The sequence below is a fragment of the Musa acuminata genome, chromosome BXJ3-3, assembly GCF_036884655.1.
Source record: "Musa acuminata AAA Group cultivar baxijiao chromosome BXJ3-3, Cavendish_Baxijiao_AAA, whole genome shotgun sequence".
NCBI lineage: Eukaryota > Viridiplantae > Streptophyta > Magnoliopsida > Zingiberales > Musaceae > Musa > Musa acuminata.
In genome coordinates, this window is record NC_088351.1 from 33,797,027 (window position 1) to 33,821,610 (window position 24,584).

Sequence of the window (24,584 nt, forward strand, 5' to 3'; positions counted from 1 at the left end):
GTTATTTGCCAGTAATATGTACATGTAGAGATGTTTACTGTCATTATTTGGGCGTTCATGTCTTTTGGAGTCTGACCACTCTGCTCGGGCTGGTTTGATCAGCATGGAAAAGTATCTGGCTGATTTCATCCGGGGAAGTTTACGGGGTGATGTGGTCCACCTGCGTGGCATTTTCCTTTCGCAGGAGTTTGAACGGGGTTGGTTTTGTAAATTGCTCTCGCTATATGGAGGGAGGGGATTGCGACTCCTCCAACCACGAGCGATGGCGGCGGTGCGAATGGGAATCCGGCGCATCTTCTCCATCTCCGCCTCCTGCTGCGGCCCCTCCATCGGCGGAGCCCTCCACCAATCTCTTCGTCTCAGGCGAGCCCCTGGTTCTTCCTTTCCTCTCCGCTTTCTCCTCTTTTCTGTCTTCTCTTCTCCTCTCTTTCTTGTTGTGTGTGTCTAGGGCGTCGTCCGCGGTTGCTGATCATATTAACTGGAGAAAGGCACTACCTTTGATACCTATCGGTACTCAAGTTTCTTACAGTATTCAATGTCTTTCTTGTTGTGTGCTTGCTTGGTTATTCATTTGCTTTTCTTGAAAAAACCAGTCAAAGATTCTTCTTCACTTGTTTGCCGATTTTTCTGTGTGACGTTGATCTATGAAATATGCTTATCCCGAAGAGTCTGCTGATTCCAGGTGGAATTTATAACATGAAGGGTAGATTGTGGTTTCTTGATGTTATCCTTGTTGAGTCCGTTTGAAAGAACGAAATATTGTAGGACTGTTATGAAACCCTAAGTTTGCTTTAAGAAAATTGATAAAGTATGAGATTGTATAAGCCTAATCTTGCTTTTGAGAAAATAACAGTTAGCATTGATCCACATTCTTATGGTAATTCATCACGTATAGAAGATAATTATTGACTACATGAATGGTTGATGAGTTGCATAATGTCAATGTTATGCCCTGACATGACTTAACTCTAAATCGAAAAAAATGATATTGTGTAAACGTCACCTTAAAATTCCATAACTACAGAGTTAATTTTTTGTTTTCATGTTTCATTGTATTTTCTCAATCACTTATATACTCATGGGCGATTTTTCGGTAAAAGCTTTTAAGTTTTGGGTTTTTCTCGGATAGCATCCCCATTTCTATATTTCCCAATGAGATCTCATTCCCTTTCTAAAAACTAAAAAGATCAAAATACCCTTAAAATAATATTTTCCTATCAAAATCTAGTTTGAGCTAAACAGTAGTATTACAGTGTCGTTGAGAGCTGTCATGTTCTTGGTTGCTTTTGGTCTACAATATTTCTGAATAGAGTTATAATATTTTTATTTATAATGATTTTGATTTGAGTTATAGTTTTTTTTATTAATAACTCCACTGAAAAATAATATCTTATTGATTTTTATTATCATTTATTTATAATATATTATTATAAATACTATAAGGTTTTTTAAAATGTTTAGACTTAAATTTGAGACAAAGTGGAAAAGAATTAGAGCTTTTGGCATGACTTATTTTCAAATATGCCAAGACTTTCATAATTTTCACCCAAAATTATTTAAATTATTGTAATTATAATTCTAAAAATAAAAAGATCAAAATACCCTTAAAATAATATTTTCTTATCAAAATCTAGTTTGAGCTAAACAGATCTAGTATTACAGTGTCATGTAGAATTGTAATGTTTCTGGTTGCTTTTTGTCTACAATATTTCTGAATAGCGTTATTATATTTTTATTTATAATGATTTTGAATTGAGTTATAGTGTTTTTGATTAATAACTCCACTGAAAAATAATATCTCATTAATTTTTATTATCATTTCTTTATAATAAATTATTATAAATACTATAAGGTTTTTTAAAATGTTTAGACTTAAATTTAAGACAAAGTGGAAAAGAATTAGAGCTTTTGGCATGACTTATTTTCAAATATGCCAAGACTTTCATGATTTTCACCCAAAATTATTTAAATAATTATAATTATAATTTTATGATACCTCCAAACCTATTGTAAAGTTGATATTTAATGTTAGTGAAAATTTTAATTAATTGAAGCCAAGTTATAATGTTCTTTATTAGAGTTATAATGTCTTGATTCAGTGACAAAACCACTGTTTGTCTATTCAAAATACTCTAACTAAGATTTTTTTTTATTAACGTCTTTTTGATAAATAAAATGTTAAAATATTTTTTAAAAATTCATGTTATGTAACAAAAATAAAGATTTGCTATCTTTTATTTTGAAATATGTCAAAATATTCTTAATTTTTATTCAAACTTATTTAAGAATTCTCAAATAAAATATAAAATGAAATCATAATACGTATAATAAGGTTAATAATTAATGCTTATGGCAATTTGAATTAATTAAGACTTAGTTACAATATTTTTAAATAAGATTACAATGTTTTTAAGTCAATAACCAAAAAAACTGTGACCCAATACAAAAATACTATAACTAGATTGGCTAAACCAAAAAAACTGTAATCCTATTCAAAAACATTGTAATGGGTTTGGTTCAGCGTTGAACTAGTTTATTTGGCTCGTTTAACATCAAACTAAGTCTAACTAGTTTGGTTTAACATCGAACCTTTTTAACTGGTTCAGTTTAACATCGAACTAGTTTAACTGGTTAGGTCTACTTGGGTTTTAGCGAAAACAAAAATTAAAGTTGTAAGCTGAGGTCATCTTTGTCATTTTAAACAGTAGAAGCTCCTTAGGCATTTTTGAAATGAGGGGTGTTATACGAGAAAATCCCAAAACTTGTGGCTTTTCTGAGAAATTACCCTATACTCATTACAAAATAAATTAATTCATTCATTTATGAGTAAAACAAAAATTCCTTGAAACATATTAACTATTAGTGCAAGATCATCATTCCCAACTTGATAACCTGGTTTCCTTTGTCTGAAAAAAATAATAAAATATGTAGCATTCATGTTGAATAGGGGTGTGATCCTCTTTATTATTTTCCTAATTTGAAAAGTTAAATGTGACATACATCTCATCCTTCATTTATTTATTTCTTAATATTTTATACCTTGATATATATCTCATCAATTATTATTTATTTTTATTTCACCTTATTATAACCTATATTTTTGGCCAATTAGAACTCGACATAGAGCTCGTCACGTTAGCATGAGTCAGAGGGGAAATATTCTTCAAAATATTATTGTTTCTAGGAATACTTTCTTTAACACTCTATAAATGTCTCTCACGTATTGTTCGGATTTAGAACTCCTTGCTTGACTCTTAGCTGAGACTTCTCATTGACCTAAGCATTGGAGTGATCGGAATCCCCCTTGGCTCTTCCTACATGAGCAACTCACCTTGAGGAATTCTATCTTGCATAATTGATTGAACCCGTGGATATTTGGTTCTTGTGACACTAACCTTCTGGAATTGGGCCAAGTCAATTTAGTTTCATAACGTGGATCGGTGACTAATTTTGACATTAACTGTTTGGCACAATCACATAAAATCTAGAATTAAGAAACCCTTTAAGAACTCGCAGGTGAGGAAACTCCTCATCCGGCCTTATGGACGATGATTAACCCTGGATCGGGCTCAATTCCTCGGGCCATGGGGACACTAGGACTGACTCTTGCTCCACCTTATTATCACCAAATCTTTAGTGATCCCTCAGTACCCTCGGCCTTAAGAAATCCAACTCAAGTCATCGTACCTGCTAAGCCCTTCTTCGAATTCACCTTGTAAGTCTAGGCCCTTACGAGAGAGATGTGGATAGTCATTCCATTCCTTCTGTAGTTAGCACAATTGGTGATTACACAAAACCTTATGCCTCATCAACCACAATCTAGGATTCCTTTGTGGCTCACATGCCCACCAAGACACTAAGGCTCAATCAACCAATATGGGTTATGTTGTCCAGGCTTAATTGTAAGAAATACTTCGCTCAAAGACTTGAGGTGCGAAATCCTATATGGAGAGGAAGTGGCATCAATTGACTATTATGGTATCCAATTTTTCGATGCTATACTTGGAGATATTCGACAAAAGCACCTACAACAACATTTAAGGTGGCCATGACCGTATATGCGCCTTGCACTAATATGTGGGTGGGTTGTTGCCCATCACCCTATAGGAAATACGAGAAAATAGTAATCATTGTAAAAAAGAAAAAGCATGATGGTCGTCCTCGTGATCCTCTGAGGGAAGGATGAGTTGTTGCCAAACTATATCTCAAGATTCAAAAGACAAATTAAGTAGTTGATGCTCACCCCTCAGTGCTTATCTATGCCCTTATATACATCCTATAATAATCTTTGGTCCACTTGTCGATGACCAAGAAATCCCCGAAAACATTCACTTAATTACTTCAAAAGGTGAATCAACACAGTTGTTGAATCTCTAGGGGAGAAGGATGACATCAGGAAATGGCCTAGAAGTGGATGACCTTCTTGACCTCAATGTCCATTATCCAATAAGCGAGAAGCCAAATCTGTCTTGCGGAGGTCATTGAATTATAAGCGAGTTGTGGCTCAACTCTAAGGTCCCAAAGTTTAAAGATTGGAGTTCTGGTTTTGTGGAAGGCTCAACTCTAAGGCTTCACTCGAGCTATGGCCAAGTTGTACCCATACTTGTATGAACTAACATTCATATGTTGAATCCTAATGACTCCTTGTAATGTGCAATCTCCTCGGCGAATCATGTCGGGTGAAGAACCATCTCGGCTTGAAGCTACTCGATCTGTCGTCAATGATCTTGCTCATCTCACCAACTTCACCCTGGAGGTCCTTAGCGTGACTCTTTAAGTCAACATTTTCACCGTGAAGCCTTTGATTCTCCACTCGAGTTTCATAGAGTTGTATGTGCAATTGATGTTTGGATTCCTTATGAGCTCTCTCCGTCTCGGGAATGGTTGCTTTGGCCTCTGTCAAATACTTCTCCATTTTTGCTAATTGGCCTTGAAGGTGAGTCAACTCTTTGGGCTCGATAGTGTGTCCTCTCCATATAACTTGTTTTTAAGATCGTCAATCTCCTTATTCATGTTAGTTATGAGGATCCCAGAGAACATGATCTATCAATGACATGACCGAATGGATGTGCTCTGTAATAGAGCAACAAGTTAAGATACATATTATCAACATTGAGACATTAATTAAGGATTACCTTCACCATGTCCTTTACAACATATGTGACCATTGCCTCAATGGGAGCGAAGTAAAGTTCCTTTGCCAACTCAGGATCAAGCTACCTCAAAGGTAATTAATCCCTTGATGGGCGTCCCTACAAGGTTGTGCATCTTTGGGTAGTACCCACCTAGCTTCAAGCTGATCGGAGGACTCAAGAGAGTTCATGATCCAATTCATTGCAAACCCAGTGCCATTATAATCGTAGGGTTCACTTAGGCGAGGCCCTTTTGATTGCCAAGGATGCTAGTTCTCGATCGCTTTGCCATTGGAGCCATGGTCTGTGGCTTGTGAGGAAGCCGAACACAAGAGAGGGGTGCCCTTGGAGCCCAATGCACCCCCAGTCATATGGGTCTTCTCAGTTTCAGCCCCTCGAGAGCGATCATTGTGGAAATGACTCAACACTTGAGTTGGATTAATTAAATCCTTCCTGGACTCAAACTCTCGTTCCTTGGCTCAATCGACAAGACTTCCCCAATGTGTCATGGAGATTGTTGAAATTCATGTTTGTGAAGAGGAAAATGTTATTAGAGACAATAGAAATTTAGAAACACAAAATCCTACAAGGTGATACTTGCCATGAGGAGCAAGACTAAGCATGATTTTGATAAGTCGGTTCACTTGTTTTCTCTCATCCATCCTGATGATGGCTAAAGACATGGGAAAGACACTCGCAAGTCGATTCACTTGCTTACTTTCGAATTATGCGAGATAATGCTGGGTTACCAATGCAATGTGCGGACCACTTGATGCTAGTGCATCCTTAACATTAAAACCCTCAATAGGTTGTGAGGGTAATGGTCAACATATCTCCTCGTAATCAACACGCTCGATATCTCCTCTATGGGGAAAGCCTCTCTCGCTCTCAACATGCATTGATCGGGCAAAGCATGCAATGGGACAAAGCATGTGAGATGCTCGATGTGGCTTTCCATCATCAATGTTCAACGCATGTGCCTTAAGCAAAAGTTCTAAAGGTACCTATAACTGATGTTTAATGCAGGATATTGGCATGTTCCTGAGGCATACATTGCACTTCGGCATGAGTAAGCATTCTAAAAGCTCAATGGGGGCAAATGATATGACCAATATTTCAGATTAACTAAAACTCGACATGTAAAGCCCAACTAGACAAACTCACCATGTATGGTCTGTGATCTGAAATAGGAGTCTCTTGGTGCTGAAAGGAATATTCCCTTCAACACTATAAATAGGAGTCTCTTGGGTATGGTTCGATATCTGAAATTGTCTCTTAACTCTCTCCTCAAACTTCTCATTGACTTGAACATGAGAGTGACCATGTCTAGAATACCCTTGGTGCTTGTTTGACATTTACGATGTGAAGGACTCACCTTAAAGGATTTGTCCCGAAGAATTGACTTAACCTCTTGGAAATAAATTCTCATGACATAATGACTTTCAGTAACTAGGTCAAGTCAACTTGGCTCTATGACAATCAATTCGATGATAACAATCCTAATAATAAATATTTTATTTAATTCTTATTTAAAGATAAAACTAATATGAAATAAATTTTCTCACAATAATGATACTCCCTCTTATCTCCTATATAAACTCGGGTAGACACCACTACTCTCCTATAAATCTATCTGAAGTCATGAATTTTCATGAATTGTTAATGAACTACAAGAAATAAAATTGAACAATAATTTTAATACTTGAAATAAAGATATGAAGAAATCTACTATCTCCTATGATGACCTTCGCCTACTCCCTCGTAGTCTAATCCTCCCAAACGAATGACAAGATGAAAATGGAGAGGGTGCTTGCTTGGGTTTATATAGAAAATGAGGGAGAATCTTAACTATTATATGAATTGAATAAATTTATTCTTTATTAATATATTTAAGTATAGGAAATAAATAATAATTGATGAGATGTGTTTCATATAACGGTATAAAAAATTTAAAAATAGATAATGATAGGTGAGATGTTTACCGTATCTGCCTTTTCCAATTAGGAAAATATAAAGAGGATTATAGTCAAGGTTGGCACTGATGACACCATGGCAACTTAAAATACTTACTGAATATACAATTGAGGGTGGGCATTGGTACAATGATAAGGTTGTTTCTTTGCAACCCGGGAGACCAGGGTTTGAGTCATAAAAATAGTCTCTTTAAATATTTAAAGGTAAGACTGCTTACATTGACCTCCTTAGATCCCATATTGGTAGGAACCTCGTGCATTGGATATGCCTTTTTTTATGTTTAAGTACCTTAAAAATGATGAACTGTAATACAAAAATAAGAAATGCTTCTTCGATTTAGACAAACAATAGAGTATAATTTTAACATTTTTGGGCGTGAATTTGCTACATAACATAACATTGTCGTTGGACACCTTTGATCAAAGAATTTGATAGTTACGAATACACACCATTTAGTTTGACATACAAAGATGTCATACAAACTATAATGCATGCATATAAACTAAATCTTGTTGCAAAATCAGATTTCACTTCAAAAAATTAGGATGCAATTGCTTGTGTTTGTTTTTAAATAAAGTGTGAGAGATCCTTTTTAAAATGAAAAAGGAAGACTTCGAGAAAATTTTTTAGCCTATATATTGAAACATATAGATAATGATAACATAATAATTTCAATGTATTTATTCACTTGCAAGTTCATACTCACCATTGCCAACGAGCTTTCCCACTCAATGTTCAATTTCAAGAGCAGGAAATCCCTCAGTGTTCAATGAGCTTGCCCATTCTTGCTTGACCATTCATGATCTCTCTTGTATCATTAATGGTAACACTTCTAGACCTTTCCACAGTTTTAGAGGAATTAGGGAAGGAGATCCTATCTCCCCTATATATTTGTCGTTGTCCAATAAACTTTCTCATGCTTGTTGATCTCCTATGTTTCTAGCTAGAAAATTACTCCCTTCGCACTAAAATCTCACATCTAATGTTTGAAGATGATGTCCTCATTGCCATCAGGGGTAAGGAAAAACTTAGATTCTTTCGGGAAACTTACCTGCAACAAGAAGAAAAAACTGCTCAACTGGGATACCATTACTTCTCCTAAGGATCGGGGTGGTTTAGGCATAAGAGACCTCTCCACTGTGTGGAAAAGAATTGGGCCTATATAATTCTTACATATGCATACCAAAACTCTTACTGCTAAATATGGCAACCCCCCAACCCTTGGCAACCTACAAACAGAAAAGGTCTCTAGACATGGGAATCAGTTGTGCAAAATGCTGCATGATTTCAGTTGTGCAACATGATCTTCCATGGTTGGTCTTCTATGGGGAATCAGATAGGAGTGCGGCTCCATCGTTTGCGTATGAGTCTGTAGGATGTTGATGTGGATGTCTAAGTTACAAGTTGTATAAAACTTAATAGTCATTAAGATAAGTAATATGATGATTTAGCAATGTGCAAAGTAGAAATCCAGATACATTCATGACAACCCAATGCAGATGCAATTGGAAAGAACTTCATGTAATGAGCTTGATACAGTGCATGAATTTTATAGAATGTTCATGGTTGACATAAATACGTACCAAGGGAAATATTATTGGGGTTAGTGCATATTTTTGCTAGTCTCCTTGGTGGTCAGGAAACCCAAATGTGGAAATACTTTATGTGAGGAAAGAAACATCATGTATGTATGAGGAAACCCAGAGAAGAATAATTAATGTATAGCGTCTACATGGTGCCTTGGTAGTCAAAGGAAACAGATGTAGCAATGCTAGAGAGCATGACATGTAAAGGTTTTAGATTGAATGTTCTGCATGGGGGTCAATAAGGAGTAGTGTTTTGCACGGAGTAGTTGTGATGGTGGTCATTGACTTCTTGTGGAAAATTGAGTTGAAGCCAGGACTCAGAGAGGGGTGAAATGTGGCTCTGCTGAAGAGAGCTATTTTCCCTCAAAAATATAACATATTTTTTTATTCCGTTTCATGTTATGATCCCTTGTGTAATCATCGAGAATTTTAAATATTTTTTCTTTTGAAATATAAAATTATATGATTAGAGTTCTACTTGGATATGTTATTTTGTTTTTTTTTTCAAGTTGAAATCTAATTCCTAATTCATATGGGTAAATTGGTAATAAAATAACATAAAATAAAATTAATTATTAAATCTAAAAATCAATTATTGCTTTCCTTAGTGGGAAACTCTCCCTCTTCTCCTATTTAATAACGGGTAGATAATGCAATTGTTGACGGTCAACAAGGGGGATCGTGAGGGAGGAAGATTTAAGGGGTAGCTTCTTCAACTATCATTTGTCAATTATTTACATTTTCAGGATTTTAATAAATAATGTTGCTTGTTATGATTTTAAAGATTAAAAGTATGATATTGATTAAAAATTCCAATATTAAAATCCAATGATCTTTGCGATTAATTTTTTGTTATTTATGCATATTTTTAATATTTCATCTAGGTTGTTCATGTTATTTTTTAGATATTCATTCTTTAAATTTCAGAATTATGATATTATAAAATTTGAATTTTATTCTATGTTTAAATAAATTAGTAGATAAGAATCTAATTATTGATAACATGATTTTTATATTAAAACTTGTATTATCTACTAAATTTTTAAATCAATTGGTTTTAATTTTTCTATTCAAAGAAAGATAGAATTGATATTGGCATTCGGGTCTAACCATGATCGAATTTGACCTAAGCCTAGACCCATCGATCGGATCAAATCAGCCCATCTAGTCGATCGAACCAATCGTTGATGGAATGGGCCACACCCTACGGCCCGGCGACCCTTGCATAGTGAAATTAACAGGGCTCACCTAGGCGGTCAAGCAAGGCAAGTTTCAAGCACCTCATGACAATCCAAGTGAGGAGCTGTGCTTGGGCGCTTAAGTGTGTGCTTAGGTTTAGACGTTGGGCGCTCTAGGCACTCGCTTGGTCAGCCCAAGCACATTAAATCAAATCCCCTTAGTTTGATCTAATTTAATTGAGTCATCTGGTTTGGCTTAGTCAATTGTTTAGAGATTAAAACCCCCTCACCCTCTCAATTTCATCTAATCTGACTGAGCCATATGGTTTGGCTCAATCAATTGATAAAATATTAAAATCTCTCCAACCTGCGGCCCTCCTCCATTGATCCCTGTCACACTCACCTGACAGCCTTTTCTTTGACACCCAACATTTGTGATAGCACCCTTCCCCAATGTTGTGATAGCATCTTCCTTTGCTCCTCTCTACCTTTGGACTACACTGCCTTTGGAGTCAATCGGATTCTATTACTCTTCTCTGCCACTGCACCTCTCCTCTTGTCTCCTTTGCACTTTGCCGGTATACCTCGCTCTTGATTTTGATCTTGCCATTAATTCTTGTAAATAATAGTTGGGTCTTATTGATAATATTTAACTCCTGTTAATAACATATTATGAATTGTTAATAAGACCTCACATTTTATTTTAATAATTGCTTTTAACCCTAATGATTGTTTTGGAACCTTGGCACCTTTTAGCATCTAGGTTCTTTGACAACGCTTATAGTGGCGGCAATTGGCATGGCTCGACGGGTTGTCTCAATGTGGTCTATGGCTCAGCACAGCATCACCCAGCACCTATGTGATTTGCATCCTGGTTTGAGCCTAGTAGAAAGCCTCTTTGCAGAGAGGCTTGATCCATGGCCCCTTGTGGCTCGGTCGTTGGCATTGCACATTGGTTGAATCGGATCGGTTTGTCGGTTCAAGCTGGTCCAGGTTGATTCTGTCTGAGTCGATTCTGATTGGTTCAAGCTTGTTTAGCCTAAACTGAACCAATTCGTATTCAATTATTGCGGTTTAGGGTGATCCAAGTCAGCTTTATGTGAATTTAAAGTTGATTCAAGTGGGTTCTAGCGAAAACTATTCAAGTCAATTGGACCAATTCATCTAGACTTCAAGTCAATTAAGGGTTTTACTGGGATTGACACTTCATGATTTCGATGTTTAATGAATTCAAAAGATATATATGATGCATTTGTTGTGGATTTCAATTGAATTACTAGAATTTGAATTTGAAATTAGACTAATGCACGCCATGAGATGATACATGAGGACTATGTTTCCCTAATAAATTACTAATAGGATGATTCCCTTCGGAGTTTAGTGGGATGCTGGAAGTGGCAGCTAGATGATTGTTTCATCCACTGTTGACAAGAATGTGCCTCCACTTTAGTGGGTGAGAGGCATTGCTCCATCCATTATTAGGAGTGCATTATGGGTTCTCTCAATCCACTCTGTATAAAGTAAGAACTCTTTATTCTCTATTGAGAGAGTGCACTATCAAGTGTCCAACCTATGCCACCATATGAGACGTGACTGGTGATGATCATGATATTGATATGCAACATGATTTGATTGACATTTGCTTTATGATTCAATTTATTTTGATATTTCTCATATGTCTAGAGAGGATGTTTATGAGGTTCCTTTCCAACGTGTTTGTTGATATATTGTGTTTTTATTTTTCAGTTTAACCTTGTAACAACATTATCTCTGATTCCTGCATAGAGAAGTCCTTCATTTACAGCTAGGTAACATTGCAATGAGTCTTAGCATTTTATGACTTTTAGCACAAGCTAATAGAGCTTGTTTTGCTACTTTTCAGAGAGCTGTTTATTTTGAAAAATAAAATTGAAATTTCTGTTTGAATAGATTAGTTTACTTTTATACTGCTTTGGAATGATGTATGTGGAAAGTTGATCAAGTTTTGCATTGTGAAAACCAAAAAGGGCATGATGTGACACCTTGTCTGATTATTCTTGTCATGCTTTTGTGCTTGCAATCTCAGTTTTATAGGCCAATTTTGTTTCAGTTTGATTTACACATAATTTGTGTTCTTCATGCAAGGGGGGAAAGGTTTGTTGTTTGGGTATGAATTGAAATTACACCATCCTTGCTCTTTCGTCAAAAGTGCAAACCTTTCTTCTTCTTTTTTATCTATGTCAATGTTGACTGGAGATAAAAAAAAGCAGGAGTTTTTCCCCCTCTATTGCATATAGAATGCTGATAGAAATAACTGACTTGAGATGACGCCAACTGTGGTTATTTTTCTGATCATCCACTTGACCTTAATAACTGGTGCTTCTTGTCTTAAATTACGTGATGTTGACCATGGAGCACTTGTGATTCGATCTAGATATCTCTGTGGCCACATTGATGTGCAAACATGTGGTTTTTCCCCAAGAAGTGCTTGTCTTAATTACTAGTGCTTCTTGGCCATATTGTCTTAAAACATTGTTCATTCATTCTGGGCAGACAAAGAGGAATTAGCTTGTGTTTTGCTCTTCTAATTGAATGGATTAGGATTAAACCAAGACTTTTGTTTCAGGATATTGCCTCAAGTGGATTGTGTCCAGCTGCTAGAACTGAAGGTGTATTGGCGAGATGAAAGGTGTTCTATCAGCGGAGCTGATTCTAGAGCTGACAATGGGGGTAGTGATTTGCATGCTTCTAGTTACAGGTGCTAAGCTCTGGATCTTGTCCCATAAGAAGCGCACTCAGGTAAGCCTCTCAAGGAGGGCATCAACTATTCCCATAAGTGCCAATGGTGTTGATGCTTTTTCCGTAGTCTCAGACTCTACCATGGAACAGGAGTCCCCCAGGCATTCTGATTCTGAAGCAGGTGGCCCCTTATGGATGAAAGGAACTAAGAGGAAAAAACTTCCAAAATACTCTTTCAAGTATGGGTGAAAACAAAAATCTGCTCAATTTTTAACTTAGTTAATGTACAAATATGCATGTTATCATCTTCTATACTTCATTAAGTATTTTCAATGATGAGTATGATATGGCACAAGAAATTGCACCACCACATAGTGGTTTGTTACTAAAGCCTCTTAAATTAAATTCCAATTACAGTTGTGGTCTCTACCTAAAGATTTTACAAAAATGGAATTCACTCATAAGCCAGAAAGCAATCTTTTTTATGCTTCTGTTTTCTAATTTCCTTGTGTTATTTTTAATATGGGAGCGCCCAGTATAACTTGGATCCATGTTTCTCTTTTGCCTGATAATGTAGCTTGTTATTCTTATTTACAGGGATCTGAAAAGGGCAACTCGTAATTTTGAAACATTGATTGGTCAGGGGGCATTTGGTCCTGTTTATAAATCTCAGATGCCCACTGGTGAGATAGTTGCTGTTAAAGTTCTTGCTACTAATTCTAAGCAAGGCAAGAAGGATTTTCAAACAGAGGTAACATCCATCGTTTTGATGCTATCTCCACTCACCCTTCACTTTTCAGTGGTATTTTAACTTAATCTGGTAGAGATTTTTGCTCTTTTCCTTTCTTTTCAGGTGGTACTTCTTGGGAGATTACACCATAGGAATATTGTTAATTTGGTTGGATATTGTGCTGAAGAAGGCCAGCATATGTTAATATATGATTACATGACCAATGGCAGCCTTGCGTCTCAATTGTACAGTATGTTTGGTCATTGCTCAATGCTTGTTACTTGTTTATATTATTTTCTCAAGTATGATGATGAGCAATGAATTATTATGGTCGTGTTCATGTATCTAATGCTATGCTTTTTTTATCAAACTATGTCTTTCATTTTTAATTTGCTCATTCTTAGAACTCTTGAAGGTTGGAACCAAGGTTTGTAATTTCGTACCGTACCGACGTTTCAAGCTCAACTCAGTATGATACGGTACGAGCGTATCGAGTGATACGCTTTGGTGTACCGTTCGGTATATATATATATATATATATATATATATATATAATAATAATAATAATAATAATAATAAAGTAAAAAAAATTAAAAAAAAGGTCGACGTTGTCGAGGCAACGTCACCTCGTTTCTTCTCCCTGTGCGAATGAGGAGAAGTCCCCGACGACGCCAATGCCTTGTTGCCGACGATGCCGAGGCCTCGTCGCCGACAGCGCCGAGGAGGCGACATCTCATATGCGGCGTCCGGTGACGGATCGGGATCGTCAAGGGAGAGCGGTGTCGGATCTCCAAGTTCTCCCTTTTTTGCTCCCTCTTCTTCCTTCTTCCTCAGATAATACCGCTTGGTAGCAGGTGGCGACAATCGAAATCGATCGTTACGGACTGATTTCGAGCAGTAACGGGGAGAAAACATCCCCAATTGACAATGCTGCCCGATAGCGGGTGGTCTGCTGTACCGATCTGCTAGCGAACCAGTATCTACCACTCGGTACGGGCGGTATCATTCGAAATTAAAATTCTTGGTTGGAACTTGGAACTATTACTTTATTCATGTTCAAGCTTATTTAACTGTATCAAGGTATTCATACACTCAAAATTTTGGAATTTTATAATCGTATGATAAATTTTCATTTTGTTTTGTCTCCTTATGAAGTGATAATGAATATTTTGAACTAGCCGTATTGTCACGACCTTAGCTGGAATTGCCTAAGGCGTGAGGCACCCTTGCGGCCAAAGACTCGAACTTAGCTTGCGTTGCCTAAGTCGTGAGTCACCCGTGTGGCAAAGACGCGAACTTAGCTTGCGTTGCCTAAGTTGCGCTTCGCCCTTGCGATCTTGCTCCGCAAGGATCAGCCACTTTGTAACCTCTCGCAGGTCCCGAAGGACCTGTAAAAGAGAAAGAAAGTTAGATCGAAAGAACGAGCAACGGACAAGTCCCGAAGTCTCGCGAAAAGGGAAGCTTTACAAGCAAATCGTCGAACACCTTGTGTGCACAAGAGAAAAGAGGGAGAGGGAGAAAAACAAGGCTTTCAAGGATGAACGAACAGTTGCAAGCCCACAAACAGCTGCTCACCTGGTCCCGGGCGCAAAACCAAGTTCCCGTAAAGGTCACGTGCGAACTTGCGAAAGAGTGTTCAACGCCCGGTATATAACCGAAGCCCCATCCAGCCATGTGCCACCCGGGGGGTTCCTGGGTGCTGAGATGGCTGACATTTTGGTGAGCGGAGGCAGCACTCCGCTCACCTCCCGCGGCACGCAAAAACGGAGCCGTTTTGGGCTGTTTTGGGGCTGTTTTGCTCGGTTCGGTGAGCGATCGCTTTGCAACGCTGCAGCTTGTTCGAACTTACATATTTACAGCAAAATGACCCAAAACAATGAGAAAACATGCTGTCAAGCAGCTGTACATGCGAGTGTGAGCGACGAACGGTTCGTTGAACGGAGTTGTTGCGGGTGCGCGACGATCGTTCGTGACATTCTCCCCCACTTAAACTGTCGACGCCCTCGTCGACGCTTGTTGGTAGTTGTTGATGACTTCTTCTTCATGTCACAGGGCGTCTTCAGGCTCCCAACTGGCTTCAGTTCGGGGAAGCTTTCGCCACTTCACCAAGTACTCTGTCTGTTCCGCTCCGCTGGGTAGCTTTATCTTACGATCCGCCAGAATGGTTTCCACTCGCTTCTCGTAGGAGGCTGTGATGGGAGGAAGCCGAGTTGGAACACTTCGAGAAGCATCTTGCGGATCCGAATGGTAGGCCTTCAGGTTGCTGGCGTGAAGAACGTTGTGAATTTTGAACCACGCCGGCAGCTGCAACTTGTAAGAAACATTGCCTACTCTGCTGATAATTTGGAAGGACCCTTCATACTTACGCACCAATCCTTTGTGAACTCTGTTCCTGAAGAATTGGAGTGATGCTGGTTGGAGCTTTACCAACACCAAATCGCCAACTTTGAACTCTTGTGGTCGCCTTCCCAAGTCTGCCCACTTCTTCATCCGTTTTGCCGCCTTCTCCAAGTAAGCTCGCGCAATATCGGCATTTCGATGCCACTCCTTTGCGAAATGATAGGCTGATGGACTACTCCCAGTATACCCAATTGCCATAGTGTGCGGAGTCGACGATTGTTGTCCTGTGATAATTTCGAAGGGGCTCTTGTTGGATGCAGAGCTCCGCTGCAAGTTGTAGGAGAATTGGGCGATGTCCAACAGCTTCACCCAATCTCGTTGATTGGCACTCACGTAGTGCCGGAGATACTGCTCCAAGAGCGAATTTATTCTTTCAGTCTAGCCATCCGTCTGGGGGTGGAGGCTTGTAGAGAAGTATAACTTTGACCCCAACAATTTGAATAGCTCGGTCCAGAATCGTCCCAGGAACCGAGCATCACGATCACTAATGATATTGTGTGGGACTCCCCAATACTTCACTACACCCTTCATCATCAGTCTGGCCGCCTCTTCAGCTGAACAATGTAGGGGAGCAGCAATGAAAGTTGCATACTTTGAAAATCGATCGACCACCACGAGTATCGATCCAAGTCCCCCTACAGGTGGCAAGCTTGATATGAAGTCTAAGGAAATGCTCTCTCATGGCCTTTCTAGTACGGGCAACGGCTCCAAAAGTCCCACCGGCGTCCGCTGCTCCGCCTTGTCTTGTTGGCAAGTAAGGCATGTTCGAACATACTCCTCCACATCAATCCCCATCTTTGGCCAGTAGAAGGCCCTCTCCACGAGAGCCAATGTTCTGTGAATGCCGGGGTGTCCAGCCCAAAGGGAATCGTGACACTCTTTTAAGAGTTCACGCCTTAAATTGTCCACTCGGGGAACATAAACCCTATTCCCTTTTGTGTAAACAAGTCCCTCCTGGACCCAAAATCGTCGTGCCTTGCCTTCTTTGATGAGCTGCATCAGGATAACTGCTTGGGGATCACTATACAGTCCATCTCTGATTCGGGAAAGGAAGTTGGAGTGTAACTGACTTGCTTGGCCTCTGCCCTCCAGTTGTGCAGCATTCACGCATTCCACTTTCCGACTCAGCGCATCGGCCACGACATTCGCCTTCCCGGGCTTGTATTCCATTGCCATATCAAATTCAGCCAGGAAGTCCTGCCACCGTGCTTGCTTTGGGGAGAGCTTCTTCTGAGTTTGGAAATAACTCAGGACAATGTTGTCTGTCCTCAGCACAAATCGCGACCCGAGAAGGTAGTGTCGCCAAACTCGTAGACAGTGAATCACTGCTGTCATCTCCTTCTCATGCACTGGATACCGCCTCTCGGTCTCGTTGAGTTTGCGGCTCTCGTAGGCCACCGGATGACCTTCCTGCATGAGTACTCCTCCAATAGCGAAGTCCGAAGCATCTGTGTGGACTTCAAAGGGCTCTCCATAGTTTGGCAATTTGAGCACTGGTTCTTCTAGGACAGCAGCTTTCAGGTCTTGGAATGCTATCTCACATTTGTCCGACCACTTCCAAGGCTGCTCCTTCTTCAGCAACTCCGTCAGTGGGGTTGCCCGCTTCGAATACCCGGCAATGAAGCGTCGATAGTAGTTGACGAAACCAAGGAAGGATCTCAACTCTGGCACCTTCTTTGGAGTTCGCCATTCCGCAACTACTTGCACCTTCGACTTGTCCATCCGAATGGAGCCATCACCGATTCGATGCCCCAAGAATAGGATCTCAGTTTGAGCAAAGTAGCATTTCTCCCTTTTTACGAACAACGTGTTCTCCCTGAGAACCTTGAAAATCGTCCGAAGGTGCTTGACATGCTCCTCGAGCGTTTGGCTGTAGACGACGATATCGTCCAAGTAGACGACCACGAACTTATCCAAATACTCCTTGAATAGCTTGTTCATGAGAGTACAGAATGTGGCCGGAGCGTTAGTTAAGCCAAAAGGCATCACCAAGAACTCAAACGCTCTATATCTGGTCACACAAGTAGTCTTTGCTTCGTCGCCTTCAGCAATGCGCACCTGCCAATATCCCGACCGAAGGTCGAGTTTTGAGAAATACTTCGCCTTGCCCAATTGATCGAACAAGTCCGCAATGAGCGGGATGGGATACTTGTTCTTCACTGTTACTTTGTTGAGGGCTCGGTAGTCGACGCATAATCGGAGGCTCCCATCTTGTTTCTTCTGGAAGAGAACTGGAGCTCCGAAAGGTGCTTTTGAGCTGCGGATGAGACCACCGCTTAGTAGTTCACCTAACTGCTTTCTGAGTTCTGCCAACTCTGGCGGGGGCATGCGGTAGGGTGGTCTCGCTGGAGGCTTCACTCCTGGCTCCAGCTCGATACTGTGATCCACGCCTCTGCGTGGTGGAAGAGTCTTCGGCAACTCGGGTGGCATAACGTCTTTGAACTCCTTCAGGACGTTCGCCACCACAACAGGTTCTTGAATGGCCTCTTCGTTGAGTGGCTCTAGCTTCATAGCAACCACGAATGTCAGTTCGCCCTTTCGCACCCCTTCCTTCAATTGTAATGCCGAAATATGTTGGGGCTCCTTGGTTCCTCTCCGAGAGACGGGAACCACGCAGGGGTCATCGCCTCCCATCATACATAGGGAGTTCAAGAACAGCATCGGCACCAACTTCGCCGCGTGCATAAACTCCATTCCAAGAATCACTTGGAAGTCGTCCAGTGGCACGGCCATCATGTTGGTGTTTCCGCTCAAAGTCCCGATTTTGATAGGAACACCCTTCGCCAACCCGGAGATTCGCCTGGCCTCCGAGTTCACCGCTTTCATTCGGCTTGGGCTCTTCTCCAAGGTCAACCCAAGTCGCTGTGCTTCGCGATCGGCTATGAAGTTGTGGGTAGCGCCCGTATCCACCATTGCACGGGTCGTTTGGCCATTTAGCTTAATGTCCACATACATCAGCTCGCTACTTCCTGCTTTTTGTGCCTTCGTCTTCATGTTCTCCCCCACTTGACCCCGCATAGCGTTCAGCAAACGCATTGCTCCCATTCGGGGTCCTTGCGACTCCTCATCGTCGCTGCTGGATTCAGAACTGCTTGAGCTAAGGGCGACAGCTTTGCCCTTGTCCGATCGGGGAGGGTGGATGGAAGTCGTCAATGCATTGAGTGCTTGTTTTTGTGGGCACTCCCTTACCATGTGCGGTCCTCCGCACAAGAAGCATCCTCCAGGTTTTGAGGCCTTGCCTTTCGGGTTCGGCCCTTTGTGGGAGCTCTTCTTCTTCTGTTCGCCCCCGAGCTCCTTCCCTCGAGAATGTTTTGGAGGGCGATTGCCTGAAGATTGTTTCCTTCTCGCTGGGTCTTCAGAGGAAACAAAGTCGGTAAGCCTTTCTGCAGCTGCAATTGCCCCGACTACATCGGTAACATTCCTTCGATTCAACTCCTGTTGAGCCCATGGTTTCAAACCATCAAGGAAGCTGAACAACTTGTCCTTCTCGGACATGTCTTGTATGTCCAGCATTAGTGCAGAAAACTGCTTCACATAGTCTCGGATGGTGGTACTTTGGCGGAGTTGTCTCAACTTCCTTCTTGCGACGAACTCTGTGTTCTCCGGTAGGAACTGAGTTCTCAACTCCCGCTTCAAGTCTTCCCATGTGTCGACTCGACACCGACCTTGTTGGATTTCCTCCCAACGAGTTCGCCACCAAAGTTTCGCATCTCCATTCAGATACATTGTTGCTATAGAAACTTTAGTATCTTCAGAATCGGGCCTCGTAGCTCAGAAGTATTGCTCCATGTCAAACAAAAAGTTCTCGAGCTCCTTGGCATCTCTGGCCCCTCCATATCCATGGGGCTCAGATGCCCTCAAATTTTGTGGCGGTGCAGCGCGGGTGTTGCCTCCTCCCGCATTTAGCGTTCTTGTAAGCATGGCCACCTTTGCGGTGAGTTCCGCCACAACATCTTGTAAGTGCTGCACGGAGTCCTTGGTGTTATCAGACAGTCGGTCGACTAGGGCCTCGACCTTGTCGATCCTGGACTCCGCTTCCTCTTGCGAGCTCTCTACCCCAACAAGTCTTTGTTGGCCATGGTAGAGTTCCTCCATGCTCGCTTCCAGAACATCCAGGCGGGTTTCCGCCGTCGTGAGTCTCTCCTTATGACTCTTTTTCCCAGTTAGCGCACCATATTGCGCTTCCTCCGCTCGCGGAGAGTTGCCAACTTCTCGCTCATCCTGTTCGCTGCCGCGATCCTCGTGAGCGCCTCCAACAGCATGAGAGCGAGTGTGCACATGCAGCCCACCTGCGGCTGCTTGGGGCAAGGTTCCGGCTTGCCCCGTCTTGCTTGATTCGCCACGATGCTTTGCCATGGCGAAGTTGCGAAGTTCGTTCGCTGTTCGATCGAAGAGCTTGCCCGCTCTGAGACCACAATGTCACGACCTTAGCTGGAATTGCCTAAGGCGTGAGGCACCCTTGCGGCCAAAGACTCGAACTTAGCTTGCGTTGCCTAAGTCGCGAGTCACCCGTGTGGCAAAGACGCGAACTTAGCTTGTGTTGCCTAAGTCGCGCTTTGCCCTTGCGATCTTGCTCCGCAAGGATCAGCCACTTTGTAACCTCTCGCAGGTCCCGAAGGACCTGTAAAAGAGAAAGAAAGTTAGATCGAAAGAACGAGCAACGGACAAGTCCCGAAGTCTCGCGAAAAGGGAAGCTTTACAAGCAAATCGTCGAACACCTTGTGTGCACAAGAGAAAAGAGGGAGAGGGAGAAAAACAAGGCTTTCAAGGATGAACGAACAGCTGCAAGCCCACAAACAGTCTCTCACCTGGTCCCGGGCGCAAAACCAAGTTCCCGTAAAGGTCACGTGCGAACTTGCGAAAGAGTGTTCAACGCCCGGTATATAACCGAAGCCCCATCCAGCCATGTGCCACCCGGGGGGTTCCTGGGTGCTGAGATGACTAACATTTTGGTGAGCGGAGGCAGCACTCCGCTCACCTCCCGCGGCACGCGAAAACGGAGCCGTTTTGGGCTGTTTTGGGCTGTTTTGCTCAGTTCGGTGAGCGATCGCTTTGCAACGCTGCAGCTTGTTCGAACTTACATATTTACAGCAAAAAAACCATGAGAAAACATGCTGTCAAGCAGCTGTACATGCGGGTGTGAGCGACGAACGGTTCGTTGAACGGAGTTGTTGCGGGTGCGCGACGACCGTTCCTGATAGTATGGTCTGTGATATTTCTTTATCATGAAGGGATGCAGAGTTTCAAAACTTGAGCATTAAATGTTTGTTGATTTAAGTTGATGGTTATGTTATTCAACAATGAAATGCTACTCAGGCATACACAAAAATAGTTAGGTCTTACGGTTGGCTGAACCTGATAGTTAGGTCTACTGAATGTCCTTTTATTAATGTTTGCACCTTTACCTTAGGGCTTTCAAGCTTTTCTTGGTTTACTATAGAGTGCTTTACATCGTTCGTGGACTGATATAAGAAGGCATTAATCTTTTAATTAACATAGGAATTTTTAACTGACAGACGATCACTATTGATACGATTGTTCAAGAATTTCTTTTACAATGTAACCTTATTTTGTTAATCCGAGAAATTAGAAATGATAGACTACATAATGTTGTTTCTAATAACTGCATGAAGGTCTGGCTAGCACCAGTTCTAATTTGACTTACTTTTCAACAGAAAAGCGTTCTGTGATCTTGTACAGAGTTCTTCAAATATGCAAAACACATGAACTCCATTAACTATCTTTGCTTATATTCAACACTATAATTTTGCATATAGCTTTCTGTTTTTCGCTTGTAGGATATTTATCAATATTTTTTATTAACTGCAGGTGAAAAGCATAATGTATTGAGTTGGGATTTGAGGGTTAATATAGCTCTAGATGTTGCGAGGGGCTTAGAGTATCTTCATGATGGTGTAAGATCACATACATTATTTTTGGCTGAGATGATGAACAGGTTCATGTATCTTTTTCTCTGTAAATTTAACAAGCACCTTGTGTCTTTTAATCTTGCAGGTTTTCCCACCTGTAGTGCATCATGACATCAAATCTTCAAACATATTGTTAGACAACTTCATGCGAGCTAGGGTATGCCAGAATATCACATGGACTTGAATGTTTGATAGGGGAAGAAAACAAAGAGAAGGGGGCTGTGTGTGTGTATCTGACTGCCCAGTATCATTCAATAAAATAATAGAAAACCAAGAATGAATAGTTAAACTTGTTGTTGTGTTTTGTTTCTTTCATCCAATAACTTGTGTGTGTGCATCTGACTGCCCAGTATCATCCAATAACTTGTTAGATTTGATCTAAGCTCTATGGGTTTTTCTAATCTTTTGTTTAATATAGTAAACTTGTTGTGTTTTGTTTCTATCAAGATTCTAAAAATTTTGCATACATTAATACTCCTACATCCCTGCCTTTGGGGAATCCTCATTAATTAGATCACCTTTTCTTTTACCAGGATCCTGGAATTTATATGTGACATAGAGACATTATCATATCTTGAATATTTTAGTTGCTTGTTTCTTATACGCTTGTCGGCAGAGGGTTACACTTGGATTTTTTATTTGTCAGAAATGACAAATTTCTTAAAGAAAAGAAATGATAAACTTCCATGTCATTACGTAATCATCAACACTAAGTCATCTAAGTGGTGATCATATTCTATGATTGACTAGTTCCTTTTATTTGTTTTTTAATGTTCCTCCAGTCTGTTTAAGGTTCTTCCTATTTATTAAGTTGAGCAGTACTTTTTTCTAGATTTAGCATACACCAGTTTTGCTTGTGACACACAATAATTTTAATTAATTGGTTAGAGAACTTTGATGATTGATAAGACAGAGTTGTCGATGAGTTGAAATTATGACAAGATGAGAGATTGTTGCACATGAAGACCTTACATTTTTTCATCATAGCAATCCTTTGCCATTAGCCAATTTATCAGAGAATGAAGTTGGATATACTTTTCCAATCAGTAGAGGACTTCTGTGTTGGAAGTTTCCATCCTGTTGCTATTCTCTTTCTTTACTACATAATTTGTGGAATTCAAGCACAAAATAAATAAAATGCTTTGTTGATCAGGTCGCTGACTTTGGGCTAGCGAGAGTAAAAATGGTTGGGTGCTGGACATCCAGTGTCAGAGGAACTTTTGGTTATCTTGATCCTGAGTACATATCTTCGAGGTCACTCACAAGGAAAAGTGATGTTTATAGCTTTGGGGTTCTGCTTTTCGAGTTGATCACAGGGCGGAATCCACAGCAGGGTCTTATGGAATATGTTAATTTTGTGAGTTCTCTATTCTTATTTCTTAAATAAAGCCTTGTAGTACATGCACACTCGATCTGAGTAGCTAAATTTCCAAGTAATTCATTGAAGTATAGCCAAGCCTGTCATTTACCACAAGAAAGGAAGAGTTGTCATATGAGTAAACTGTCACTTGATTTTTCTAGTAAACTGTCATATGAGTAAACTGTCACTTGTGAAATCAAGTATTCCATAATGGTGAGCAATTTTAGATCATATAAAAAAGGTCTAGATATGCAATTTGAGAAGGAAAAAAATGGTATATCTAATGCTCAAGGCAAGGAAATTTACTAATAATTCTAGTTGGCACTCGTTTTATCTGTGTCATGCCCTTGTACTACAGGTAGTTCATGTGACCTTCTGAGTTATAAAACATATCTATTCTGCATATATAGATGCTCACTATGTTTTTTTTTTTTCAGGCTACTTCAAATGCCACTGGAAGGTTTGGATGGGAGGAAATTTCAGATCCCCGGCTTGATGGGGCGTTCGACATAACAGAACTTAATGATGTAGCAGCTGTCGCATATAAATGCATCAATCAACTTTCTAGAAATCGGCCACCGATAAGAGATGTTGTCCAGACACTATACCACATTTCACAAGCCAGTTTCAGAAAGCATCATTGCTCGAGATCATCGCCCTTCACGGCAGAGGTAGAATCCTTGGACATAGGACCATCAAAATATCACAGGTCAATATCTGAACATCACAGAGTGGCATCGATCGGCACAGTGTTGGATCTGCCTGATGTTTGAAATTCTGTATAAGTGTATTTCATTATCTTTCTTCATTCATTTACTAATCCATTCACAATGATAGCTTTGTATAGTATGCATGTTAGATTAACAAACACCGAAAAGATGTTATAATTTTGACTGTCATGGATTAGGGCTTGGAAGTGTCGCATAGTCTCTAATTCCTCTGTAACATGGACCTTTGTGCATCAGTATTTGGTTGTCAACATAGCAAATAAAAATCTATATTGGCTTTCTTGATGTCTTTTGGAATATCTTGTGTCCCCTTTGCTTCAGTTGGAGATGTGAAACTTCTGATATACTTTGTACCATTTCTATCCTTGACAATTAAATTTCTATACTTTGTACTATATATATATATATATATATATATATATATATATATATATATAGCCTTTTTCTAAAAACATTTTTTATCAGAATTAGAACCTAATTCCCATGAACACTGAACATGTTTTTAAAGAACATTAACATGGAAACCATGTTAAGTTCTGGAATTCTTCAGTAAAAAAAAGAAACATATTAAAAGAAGGCACCACTAAGCTGATAGCCAATTAGTTTTTTGTTTTTGTTTTTGTTGTGCATGGAATTTTTAACTACTCGTGAATTTTCTTTCATTCCTCACATCCTATTTTTCTTCAAAAAATTATAATAAAAAGAAAAATAATAGAAAAGGCTATAATAAGGCATTGTGAGCCATGAACTGCTGTTTTGCCAGCAATGCAAAGTCTTTTTGGTATATAAATAATAATAATAATACGAAGAAAGTCCAAATCCGGGTTTTCCGTTTTCTTAATTAAGTT

General features: G+C 40.1%; 1 protein-coding gene across 3 annotated transcripts; it reads left to right on the forward strand.

Annotated features, from left to right (window-relative positions):
- Nucleotides 1-125: 125 nt before the first annotated feature.
- LOC135633272 (calcium/calmodulin-regulated receptor-like kinase 1) lies at nucleotides 126-24,021 on the forward strand. 3 transcript variants are annotated; one of them, XM_065142566.1, is made up of 9 exons: nucleotides 126-510; nucleotides 11,617-11,678; nucleotides 12,476-12,827; nucleotides 13,186-13,339; nucleotides 13,442-13,568; nucleotides 21,548-21,633; nucleotides 21,734-21,805; nucleotides 22,802-23,005; nucleotides 23,446-24,021. In XM_065142566.1, the coding sequence occupies exons 3-9, from the start codon at nucleotides 12,532-12,534 to the stop codon at nucleotides 23,779-23,781; spliced, it is 1,275 nt and encodes a 424-aa protein (XP_064998638.1). In that variant the 5' UTR covers nucleotides 126-510; nucleotides 11,617-11,678; nucleotides 12,476-12,531; the 3' UTR covers nucleotides 23,782-24,021. The 3 variants fall into 3 exon arrangements, with proteins under 3 accessions (XP_064998638.1, XP_064998639.1, XP_064998637.1); XM_065142567.1 differs by lacking the exon at nucleotides 11,617-11,678 and having other exon boundaries at nucleotides 12,476-12,648; nucleotides 12,739-12,827; XM_065142565.1 differs by lacking the exon at nucleotides 11,617-11,678.
- Nucleotides 24,022-24,584: the final 563 nt, after the last annotated feature.

Excerpts from the sequence above, each read along its gene's own strand:
- LOC135633272 (XM_065142566.1), top strand. The coding sequence starts at position 12,532 with ATGAAAGGTGTTCTATCAGCGGAGCTGATTCTAGAGCTGACAATGGGG. Across the intron at positions 12,828-13,185 it reads CTTCCAAAATACTCTTTCAA|GGATCTGAAAAGGGCAACTC; the intron begins GTATGGGTGAAA and ends TCTTATTTACAG. Across the intron at positions 13,569-21,547 it reads CCTTGCGTCTCAATTGTACA|GTGAAAAGCATAATGTATTG; the intron begins GTATGTTTGGTC and ends TATTAACTGCAG.